Source organism: Myotis nattereri (assembly GCF_964212035.1).
Source record: "Myotis nattereri genome assembly, chromosome: 7".
Taxonomy (NCBI): domain Eukaryota; kingdom Metazoa; phylum Chordata; class Mammalia; order Chiroptera; family Vespertilionidae; genus Myotis; species Myotis nattereri.
Window position 1 is genome coordinate 93,965,387 of NC_138082.1, and position 12,259 is coordinate 93,977,645.

Genomic DNA, 12,259 nt, shown 5'->3' on the forward strand with positions numbered 1-12,259 from the left:
AAAAAGATATATTTTGTTTAACCTAATGTATCCAAAATATTATCATTTCAAAATGTTATCACTATAAAATTTTTATTAAGTTATTTTACATTTTATTTCTATAGTATGTCTTCAAAATTCAGGGCATATTTTACTATTACAGCACATTCTCAATCCAGATAAAAAATTTTTATTAGAAATATTGGATTTGTATTTTGATTCCATAAAATCTACATTTTGAGAAAGTAGTTTCATATCAGTAAGTTTTTCCAAACATATTTGAAGTTTGTCTAGTTTTAATTAAGTAAAACAAAAAATTCAGTTCTTCATCTGTGCTGAGTCCCCCACCTCCCCCTTCAAATGCTCAAGGGCCACCTGTGGCCCTGGCTGCAGGCCTCGTTGGCACAGCACAAGGCAATGTCCACAGCGAGACAACCTGGCTTTCTCATCCCTAAAGTGAGCTGAGTCCCAAGGAACATATTATACAAACACTGACGTCTAAGAATTGTTTTCTGGATAAAGAAAACGTGCTATTTACAAGAAAGAATAGTGAGTGTTGAGCATAATTGGACTAACATTAAAAACAACAAACACCCCATAAAATGAAAGAAGCCCTGTAAGGGTGCAGCTTTATTCGTTTTAACTGCACTACCACTTTAAGGTGTAACAAAAATTGTTAACATAATTCTCCTCAGGTGGGACAAAAATCATGCAAATGTCACTAACAATACTAACACCTTTTTATTGAACAAAGAGATGGTAATTTAAAACATTAAAGCTTCACATTTTAGCCTGAAATGAAGTTGAACATAGAAGCTAGAGTAGTTAAAGCCACAGTAAATACCCAGTGATCAGTTTCTATCTCATTGCTTGAAAAAATGAAAATGTTAAGTCATCTTCACAGTGGGAATCATACCTGGATACTGTCGGATGGTGGACACAGAGCTGGTGATTGGGGTGTATGTGTGTGCCGTCAGTGGGTATGCAGAAGGTGGGTATGTTGGCAAAAAGTACTGGAACTGGACAGGAACAGACGGTCTATGGATGGAACACAAATAATAATGAACCAAAGCGGTCTATTGTCTTCTTAACCTAAAAATGAGCCTGTCCCCCAGGCCCTCTTCACACCCTTACTGCCATACCCACATCTCCCACTGGGTCTCAAACAGTCAGATCAAAGGACACAGATCTAAGGAGTAGTATCTATATTTCTTGCACCAGAGGCCTGGTGCACGAAATTCATGCATGAGTGCGGTCCCTAGGGCTGGCCAGTGATCAGGGCTTATTAGGGTGTCTCGCATAGTCCTGATTGGGGCCGGGCCGGCTGGGGCCAACCTCCTGGCTGGCCGGCCCCCCATCAGCCCTGATCAGGGGCAGGCTGGCAAACCTCCTGGGGTTTCTCACCCTGGTCGTATGGCCTCCACAATAGGCCTCAATCGCTGGCCAGGCTGAGGGATCCCATCTTTGCATGAATTTGTTTTAGAACTCTATTTTTAAAATAAATGAATATTATAAATAACTGTATCAATAAATATAAATATACATGGAATAATACTCAGCAAAACTGACTAAAAAGCCCGCATTAATAAAAGGTCTTCCCTGTTCAATTCCACTTGAAAGACCCTAAGCTCATACTGTTTTTACTGGCAAATTTTATCAAGTATACGTAAAACAGATAATCCAAACTTATACAAACTGATTCAGAGACCAGAAAAAGAAGAAAAGTGACCTTACTTACTTTTTTTTTTCTTAAATATATTTTATTGATTTTTTTACAGAGAGGAAGGAGAGGGACAGAGAGTTTGAAAGATCGATGAGAGAGAAACATCAATCAGCTGCCTCCTGCACACCCTCCACTGGAGATGTGCCCGCAACCACAGTACATGCCCTTGACCGGAATCGAACCTGGGACCCTTTAGTCCGCAGGCCGACGTTCTATCCACTAAGCCAAACCGGTTAGGGCCTTAGTTTACTTTTTGAGATTAAGATAGCCTCGATATCAAAACTGGACAAGGACAGTATGAGAAAGGATTATAAACAAATCTCACTCTCTACACTGACACAAAAGTTCCTAAACAAAACTGAACCAATCTATCCTACATAGTCCTATATAGTAAAAGGCTAATATGCAACTCGACTGAACAGCAGAACGACCGGTCGTTATGACATGCATTGACCAGCAGGGGCCAGAAGCTCAACACAGGAGCTGCCTCCTGGAGTGGTCAGTGAGCTCCCACAGGGGGAGCGCCGCTCAGCCAGAAGCCCTGAGCTGAGCTCACAGTTGGTGAGCACAGCAGCGATGGTGGGAGCCTCTCCCACTTCCAAGGCAGTCGGACATCCCCCAAGGGCTGCTGGACTGAGAGAGGGTGCAAGCCAGGCTGAGGGAATCCCCAAGTGCATGAATTTTGTGCACCGAGCTTCTAGTCCTATATAATAAAATAGAAACATGCAAATCAACCATCCCTCTGCTACACTCAAGTGATGCCCACAAACCACACCCATCAGCCAGACTGACTATGCAAATTAACCCAAAAAAGATGGAATTGGAGAGCATAAGGCTAAGTGAAATAAGCCAGTCAATGAAAGAAAAATACCACATGATCTCACTCATTTATAAGAATAACCAATGGACATAAGACACTGGGTAGTAAGGGAGGCCGGGGGCATGTCAAGGGGTGGGGGGAGAGAGGGAAAGGAGACATATGTAATACTCTCTGTAATACTTTAAGCAATAAAACAAAATTTAAAAAAACACAGAAAAACAAAAAACGATGGCAGTTAATTTGCATACGCAGGTGTCAAGCGCCCCAGGAGGTGACAGTGGCCGCAGCTGTGGGCTCCCGGGACCATTGCCGGCCCAGGAGGCGAGGCCTGCTGTGCCTAGCCACGCCCGCAGGCTCCCGGGACCTTGCCGGCAGAGAGCAGGAGGTTGGGAGGTTTGGAGGACTTGGCAGAGCAGGAGACCGCTGGACATAGAGCAGAGCGAGAGAGGGCGTGGCTCCCTCTGTCACCCCAGCTTCCTCATCACAGCTGTGGAAACTGACAGCAGGGAGGAGGAAGTCCCACCCCCCACAGAATGAGCCAGAATCAGCCATTGGTCAGACAGCTCTCAGCAGCCTGATAGCCAGGACTCTCATTCACCTGCATCTCAGACCGTGACAGTAGAGAGGTGGGACTATGTCTAAAGAACACCTGTTGATACAACGTAGCCCTGCAGCCAAAAGATGCCGTTATTGACAGAAAGTGTCTGCAGAGCAGCGTGCGTCTGATCTTGAAAGAAGGCGGCACCTGCAACAGGATGTATCTGAACACCAGCTACTGGAAAAACGTCGCCCTGATACCAAAAAAACACTGGCATCATCAACAGAAAATGTAAGACCAACGTGCCTTTGAAGCTGAAAGAAGGCGGTGGCGACGACAGAATATGTCTAGAGAACAGTCATCAACAAGTACTACCAATACCGGTAGGAACTGCCTTCTCAGCGAAAATGGAGTACCTGAGGATGCAATCCTCAAACGTAGTTGTGGTGGAATGACTGTTCGATGTGAATTTTGCCTATCACTAAATTTCTCTGTTGAAAAACCATCCGATGGGAAATTTACTCGCTGTTGTAGCAAAGGGAAAGTCTGTCCAAATGATATACATTTTCCAGATTACCCGGCATATTTAAAAAGATTAATGACAAATGAAGATTCTGACAGTAAGAATTTCATGGAAAATATTCATTCCATAATTAGTTCTTTTGCTTTTGCTTCCATGGGTGCAAATATTGCATCGCCATCAGGATATGGGCCATACTGTTTTAGAATACATGGACAAGTTTATCACCATACTGGAACTTTACATCCTTTGGATGGTGTTTCTCGGAAGTTTGCTTAACTCTATATATTGGCCAAAGCCAAAAGTAAAAGATTAGCAATGCCAGAAAACCAGGGCTGCTCAGAAAGACTCATGATCAACATCAACAACCTCATGCATGAAATAAATGAATTAACAAATCGTACAAGATGCTACATGAGGTAGAAAAGGAAGCCCAATCTGAAGCAGCAGCAAAAGGTATTGCTCCCACAGAGGTAGCAATGGCGATTAAATACAATCGTAACTGTGACCGAGGTAGATATAATTCTCCCCACATAACCGAGGTTGCTGTCATATTCAGAAATGAAGATGGAGAACCTCCTTTTGAAAGGGACTTGCTCATTCATTGTAAACCAGATCCCATTAATCCAAATGCCACTAAAATCAAACAAATCAATATCCTGTTTCCTACATTAGATGCAATGACATATCTTATTCTTTTTCCACATGGTGAAAAAGGCTGGGGAACGGATACTTCATTAAGACTCAGAGACAACAGTGTAATCGACAATAATACTAGACAAAATATGAGGACACGAGTCACACAAATGCAGTATTACGGATTTCATCTCTCTGTGTGGGACACGTTCAATCCTACTTTAAATGCAGGAAAATTAACTCAACAGTTTATCGTGGATTCATATTAAAAAATGGAGGCCAATTGGATAAACTTCATCAAAGCAAACCAATCTAGGTTGAGAGTTGAAAAATATAGCGGTTTGATGGATTATCTCAAATCTAGATCTGAAAATGACAATGTGCCGATTGGTAAAATGATAATACTTTCATCATCTTTGGAGGGTAGTCCCAGAAATATGCAGCAGTGATATCAGGATGCTATGGCAATTGTAACAAAGTATGGCAAGCCTGATTTATTCATAACCATGGCATGCAACCCCAAATGGGCAGATGTTGCAAACAATTTACAACGCTGGCAAAAAGTTGCAAACAGACCTGACTTGGTAGCCAGAGTTTTTAATATTAAGCTGAATGCTCTTTTAAATGATATATGTAAATTCCATTTCTTTGGCAAAGTAATAGCTAAAATTCATGTCATTGAATTTCAGAAATGCAGACTGCCTCACGCTCACATATTATTGATATTAGATAGTGAGTCCGAATTACGTTCCTCTAATTAATTCCCTTTCAATGTGCACGAATTTCGTGCACCGGGCTACTAGTCTAATCTAATAAAAGATAAACATGCAATTTGACCATACCTTCGCTACACCTTAAGCCACGCCCACCAGCCAATCAGAGCGACTATATGCAAACTGACCCAACCATAATGGTGGCCAGCAGCCACGGAGCTGGAGCGAGCAGGAGGCTTGGTTGCTCCAGTGATGGAGGAAGCCAAGCTTCCCTCCCGCCTGTCCTGGCTGGCTCTGAGCTCCACTAAAGGCAACAAACTTTCAATTACAGAAGGTAAATAAATCCCAGAACCAAAAAAGAGAAAATAAGGAGAGGCTGGGAGCTTCTGTCACCGGGCGACTTGGCCAGCCCAAAAATGGCCCTCAGCCCCTCACCCAGGCTGGCCAGGCACCCTAGTGGGGACCCACCACCCTAAAGGGGGTGCGGCCAGCCTGAAAATAGCCATCAGCCCCTCACCCAGGCTGGCCAAACCTCCATGGGGTGAGGGTCCCCACTGTGTGTGGGGGGCTTGACCAGCCAGCAAACAGCCATCAGCTCCTCACCCAGGCTGGCCAGGCACCCCAGTGGGGACCCCCACCCTGAAGGGGGTGTGAAGAGCTGCAAACAGCCATCAGCCCCTCACCCAGGCTGGCCAGGCACCCCAGCGGGATCCCCACCCTAATCCGGGACACCCTTCAGCGCAAACCAGCTGGCTCCCACCCGAGCACCAAGCCTCTATCCTATATAATAGAGGGGTAATATGCAAACTGACCCTAACAGCAGAAAGACTGGGAATGACTGGTCACTATGACACACTCTGACCACCAGGGGGCAGACGCTCAATGCAGGAACTGCCCCCTGGTGGTCAGTGCACTCCCACAGGAGGAGCTCTGCTCAGCCACAAGGCAGGCTGACGGCTGCCAGTACAGCGGTGGTGGTGGGAGCCTCTCCTGCCTCCTCAGCAGCACTAAGCATGTCAGACTGCAGCTTAGGCCTGCTCCCCGCTGGCAAGTGGACATCCCTCGAGGGCTCCTGGGCTGCCAGAGGGATGTCTGATTGCCAGCTTAGGCCCGCCTCCCCAGGGAGTGGGCCTAAGCCGGCAGGTGGTCATTCCCCCGAAGGGTCCTAGACTGCGAGAGGGCACAGGCCGGGCTGAGGGACCCCCACCAAGTGCACAAATTTTTGTGCACCGGGCCTCTAGTATATATATAAAAGGCTAAGTTCCCATCTGACTGGTAGCTATGACAAGCACTGACCACCAGGGGGAAGATGCTCAATGCATAAACTGACCAGCTGCAGTGACTTGGCAGTGGTGGTTCTTGGGTGATGCACCCTGGAACCAGAAAGGAGGGAGCCCGATTCCTCATGGGGCCAGGCGACTCCACCTTCGGCCATGGGTTATGTTGTTGCTGGGGCACTGCCAGCCCCGAATCTGGTTTACTGCACACTTGCGTTTGTGTTCCACACCCTGTACGACAGCAACTTTGCAGAGTGCCCTCTCACACTCGGGGACCCCTTGGTGGATGTTGGAGAGCCGGTTTCGGCCAGATCCCTGCAGGCCAGGCTGAGGGACCCCACCTGGCAGGGGGACCCACTCATTCCATAGAAGCCCTTTGAGTCACAGCACCACCTCTGGTGTGGCCGGCCGGGGAGGGACGGTGAGAGGTTGGCTCCAGGGCGTGTCTGGCCTGTCTCACCCAGTCCCGCCCTGTGGCCAACTTCTAATTAATTTCCTTTCAATGTGCACGAATCCGTGCACTGGGTCACTAGTTATTATATAAAATTAAATACATCATGATCAAATAAGATTTATCACAGGAAAGTAGGAATGATTCAATATCAGAATTTCTATTAATGTTTTAGATCATATTAAAAATGTACAAAAGAACAATCACTTGAAACTTTGCAAAAGATATAAAAATTGCTATTATATTAGCATTCAATACTTATTTATGACATAAATGTCTAAGAAAGTGGGACAGAAACAAAACTTTGTTCCTCAAACTGAAAACAATATCTACAAAAATTGATTATGAAATTTCAGAGACTTCCCATTTAGGTCAGGAACAAGACAAGGATGCTCACTATCTCTGCTACATTCAACATCACACTGGAAGTTTAGCCAACAAGACAAACATAAGTATACAAAATAGAAATGAAAAAAACTCCCTCATCCCGCAAAAACCTGTCCTTATTTGTAGATGAGATAAACATCTAAATAGGAAATCCAAAAGAACTTCGAACCTTTCAGAGCTAACAGTCATGCTCAGCAGAAAGGATGGACACGGGATATAGGAAAGGCTAGGAGCACCCCTATGCACCATAATGGGACAGGACAACTGAAAAGTGACCCGATGCTAAAGTGAGTTCCTGTGCAAGTACGCAATGGGGGAGGGGATGGGGTGGAATTAGACGTATAACCATGTGCTAAGTAAAGAGTTTTTAAAATGTTACATACTTTTTGCCTGCTGAAAGAGCCTAGAGAAAACGACAATAAACAGCTAATGCCTACATCTTGGTTTCTAAATGATGAAAGGAACCAGGCTCCTTGGAGAAATGGTGGACTCCAAGATGCTGACAAAGTTCAGGAGGGGTCTGATAATCTTACGGTGGTGGGAAGGGCTGGAATGACCAGGCCATGGCAAAACCACAGGAACTAGTCTGAAGGGGCTCCCATGGACCAACCCAGAGAGAATTTGAACATCAAAATAGATGATACTGAGACTGTAGTAATGAATAAAACCAAATCTATGAGCCTATTCTGTTTCTAAAAAAAAAAAAAAATACACAAAATAAATAAATGGGAGAAAATGAGAAAATATCTTTATATCAAAATGTCAACTGATAAATGTGAAACAATAGTTAGAAAAAGTCACTATTTTGCAACCAACATATTTTAACAAACCTCAACTGATTTAGCCAGGAAACAAACTATTGCGTGAAAGTTTATTGGGGGAAAGGATATTTATAGCCTCAAAGTATTTCCACACAGATTACTTAATTAAAAGAAAAACATCCCTTTATAGTAGGAAAATCTGGCAAACATCACATCTTCACTAAATAACTAATGTTGACCTAACTAATAATGAGACAAAAAAATAGCATGAGCTCTCTAATGTAATAGTAGTGATGAGAGCACATCAACCAAGTGGTATTCACTCCAAAAATGCATAGCTTGAATCTAACTATGAGAAAACAATCTGATAAGCCCAAACTGAGTATTCTACAAAAACTGGTCTATCCATATCCTTAAAAAATGTCAATGTATGAAAGAGGATAGAAAGCTAAAAAATTGTTTCAGGGGTAACTATACTTTCAAGATTAAGTAAGAATGCCTTTGTTCTTCAGCGATGAAAATGGAAATATTTAGAGTCATAATACTGCAACCTTTACTCTTAAAATAAATTATACAGAGAAACACACAAAACAAAACAATGGATCCTAAGAGATCAGCCATCAAAAGGTGAACGGCTGAATACAGATATTTTCATAAAACTAAAAGAGAAATAATACAATGTATTATTTTCAGGGAGAAAACCTATATAAATAAAAGGCTAATATGCTAAGTATCTGACTGTTGGACTGGTACCTATGATGTGCAGTGACCACCATGGAGCAGATACTCAATGCACACGCATGGAAACATGGAGCAGACTGATGAATCTAAGAGGGAAGGGAGGAGGGCAGGAAGAGATTAACCAAAGATCTTCTACGCATACTAGAGGCCCAGTGCACATATTTGTGCACTGGTGGGGTTCCTCGGCCTGGCCTGCGGGGATTGCGTCGAAACCGGCAGTCCCACATCCCCTGAAGGGTCCCAGATTGTGAGAGGGCACAGGCCAGCCGAGGGACCCCACTGGTGCATGAATCCGTGCACCGGGCCTCTAGTTTAAAAATAAGAATAAGTACATGCATGCCATATTTGTGGGACATTTTATAATATTGAAAAATCAAAACAATGAATGACACACTGAGGCAGGGTAACTGGCACGTTGCCTCCTACCTATTGTCACTGCGAGTCTCCATGGCCACAGGATTTGGAGAGGCCCGATGTCCTGAGATGGGAATCAGGCTGCTCCTCTCCGTGGGGTAATCAGGCTGGATCCTAGGAGAAGTGTGTGTGATCTGCTGAGGCACCACCTTAGCTACAAAAAGGAAAACCAATGACATCACTGTTCATATGCTTTCACTGTCAAGACAAATCATTCTTGCACAACAATCTTAATGCAAATAGTAATAAGAAGTCTGGATTTTAGTTTTAATCAAAATAAAAAATGAAAGATGAGTACACACGGTTCAACTAAATTATTTCAATCTAATCTATAAGAATAAAAGCGTAATATGCTTATTAGACCAGATAGCTGAACAACCTTCCAAACATCATTCCGGACATCCTTCCAGACAAAGCTGCGGCAGCGGGGGCCGAGGCAGAGGCGGTTAGGGATGATGAGGCAGGCAGGCAGGCCAGCAGCCCCGGATTGTGAGAGGGATGTCCGACTGCATCCCCCAAGGGGTCCCAGATTGTGAGAGGGTGCAGGCCGGGCTGAGGGACCCTGCCCCTGTGCACAAATTTTGGCAATTTAGATGAGATAAATATATATCTCATCTAAGCCTAAGCGACCGTTAAAACCAGATGGTCGCTATGATGCGCACTGACCACCAGAGGGCAGATGTCAATGCAGGAGCTGCCCCCTGGTGGTCAGTGTGCTCCCACAGCCAACCTCCCACAGCCAGCCAACCTCCTGTGACCCCTCCCCCTGGCCGGCTGGCCCCAGTCAGGACTGGGCGAGATGGCCCCGTTCGCAGTTCAGGCAGAAGGACCCCACCCGTGCACGAATTCATGCAACAGGCCTCTAGTCCACTAATATAATATATTCACACTGTCAAAGCAGGGTTCAGCATTATTCCTTTAACAAAAATATCAGCAACCAGGTCCCATTCCCCTGACCTGGCTTCTTCGATATCCTTTTTTGAGGAGAAAACTTTTTATTAAAAAAATCAAACAAACCATAAACAAATGAAAATATAGCTATAGAAATGACAAAGACCTTAGATTTTACTCCATAAGTAATTGGGTCCATAAGGAAGTAGCAATGTGGCTAATTAGTACTGAGTAGATCATTTTAATTTCTAAGTCCCAGCTTCCTCTAGATAATCATTTAATTTTGAATATCCTATGACTTTATCTAAAACCTTACAGCAAAGTCAAAATAAACAACAGAGTTTTCAAATTTAGTATCAGGCTCAAAATTTGCTCTCCTCTACAATTTACAATCAAATTTTGTTCCGAAGGTATAGCTGAACTGGGACATACTTTATGGTTCTTAAGAGACCTATCTGTTAACTCTATGCCTTGAAATTTGCAAATAAAAGCTGTGACCTCAGAGATATAGAGCAGGGGTGGGGAACCTTTTCTCTGCCAAGGGCCATTTGGATAGTTATAACATCATTCTCAGGCCATACAAAATTATTAACTTAAAAATCAGCCTACTAGGCTGGCTGGTGTGGCTCAGGGGTTGAGCATTGACCTATGAACCAGGAGGTCACGATTTGATCCCCAGTGGGTGGGGTGTACAGGAGGCAGTTGATCAATAATTTATCTCTATCTCCCTTTCCCTTCTTCTCTGAAATCAATAAAAATATATTTAAAAAATTAGTCTGCTATACTTGGTCAAACATAAACTCACCCCTAATGCTTTGGTAGGACCAGACCAAATGCTTTCTCAGGCCTTTATGGCCCATGGGCGGGACGTTCCCCACCCGCTCTAGAGGGACAAAGGTTCCATCTGTGTAAAGACACAAGTTACACCAGTGACAGGCACATAACCACTAGAGACTAGGATGATGCCCCACATTACCCACAGTGCAATGCATCGAACACCAAAGGTAAGCAGCACAAACCACCATGGATGCCCAGCCGTTTCCTGAGGGAGACAGCCAGAGAAGTTTCTGCAGGATGCCCTGGGTGCCCAATTGGAGCACTGATGATGGCATCTGCTGACTAAGGCAGAGAGGCACTGTAATGGCACATTCTCCATCAGTCGGAGATAGAGTATTGAGTGGAAAGCAACGAAGCCTTGTTTTTCACTCTTCCCATAAAAAGCAGGAAAAATAATACTTCCAAAGAATGCAGTTATCATTTGTAGGATAACTAAACAGTGGTTCATAAATGTAAACACATCCCAAATTTTAAATCTTTACTTTTTTCTAATTAAAAAAGCCATATTCTCTATTATTAAAAATAAATAAAATTTAAGGAAAAATATAATGCAGAAATCATAACTTGGCCATACTGCTACCTCCAAAGATAATTTCATTTTCTGAATGCTGTGACTGACTCTGCTTTGTATATTCTAAGACACTGGCATGTGTGGGCCAGAGAAGGAGAAAACCAGTATGGTCATCTACTGGAGATGAGCATTCATTAGAGGAGAAAACCCTATGTACATTGTTAATCATTTTTATTCCTGACCCAATATATTCTTATTAGAAACAATGGCTGAATTCAATATTTGATCTCACCTGGAAAAAACCACTTAGGTGATTTAATATATCCCCTAGACCTAAACTTGAAGATCAATGCTCTAGGTTTAATGTCAAGTTTTCCTTCTCAAGCTTTGTACAGGGATCCTATTATGATGTAACAAAAAAGTATTTGGGTTACTATAAAAGAGGAAAACAACTAGAGCATAAACCCACTTGAACTTAGATGAAACCAATCACATTAAGGTGGCAGATGTTAAATGTTCTGGTATTTATGTCAAATGATTTTCATATCTAGAATTCAGGAAATGGTTAAAATTAAAAAATAAATGAGCTGGGTAGATATAGAATATAGTAATACAGTAACTTAGGACAGGTGTAAAGTTGCTAGTTTTAGCAAAAATGTATGATCATAGTTCTGTCTCCTGGCACTTTTACTTAAAATTTTTATTTATTGATTTGAGAGAGTGTGGGAAGGAAGGGAGAAGAGAGAAAGGGTGGAAGGGAGATAGAGAAAGAGAGAGAGAAACATCAATTTTGTTGTTCCACTAACTCGTGCATTCATTGGTTGGTTCTTGTATATGCTATGACCAGGGATCGAACCCGCAACCTTGGTGTATTGGGACAATGCTCTAACCACTGAGATACCAGACCATCTCCTGGTACATTTATGAGGTGACTTCCACTGTGATTTCTTAGGAAGATACAGTGACATTAACAAGAACTAATCTCAAAATAATTTTTCAGAGGGATCAAGAGAAAACCAAAGCGCCCCTATAAGATACACTGCCCCCTCTTTACTGGTCT

The 12,259-nt window shown here is 43.3% G+C and overlaps 1 protein-coding gene across 1 annotated transcript in view; it reads right to left on the reverse strand.

Moving 5' to 3' along the window:
• SAP130 (Sin3A associated protein 130) overlaps nucleotides 1-12,259 on the reverse strand; it is a gene marked incomplete at its 5' end in the record, with an annotated part of 96,910 nt that overhangs the window by 53,780 nt on the left and 30,871 nt on the right. Inside the window, 2 exon segments of the mRNA XM_081096303.1 lie at nucleotides 896-1,017; nucleotides 8,973-9,114. Of these exon segments, the coding sequence (XP_080952429.1) occupies nucleotides 896-1,017; nucleotides 8,973-9,114 (264 nt within the window).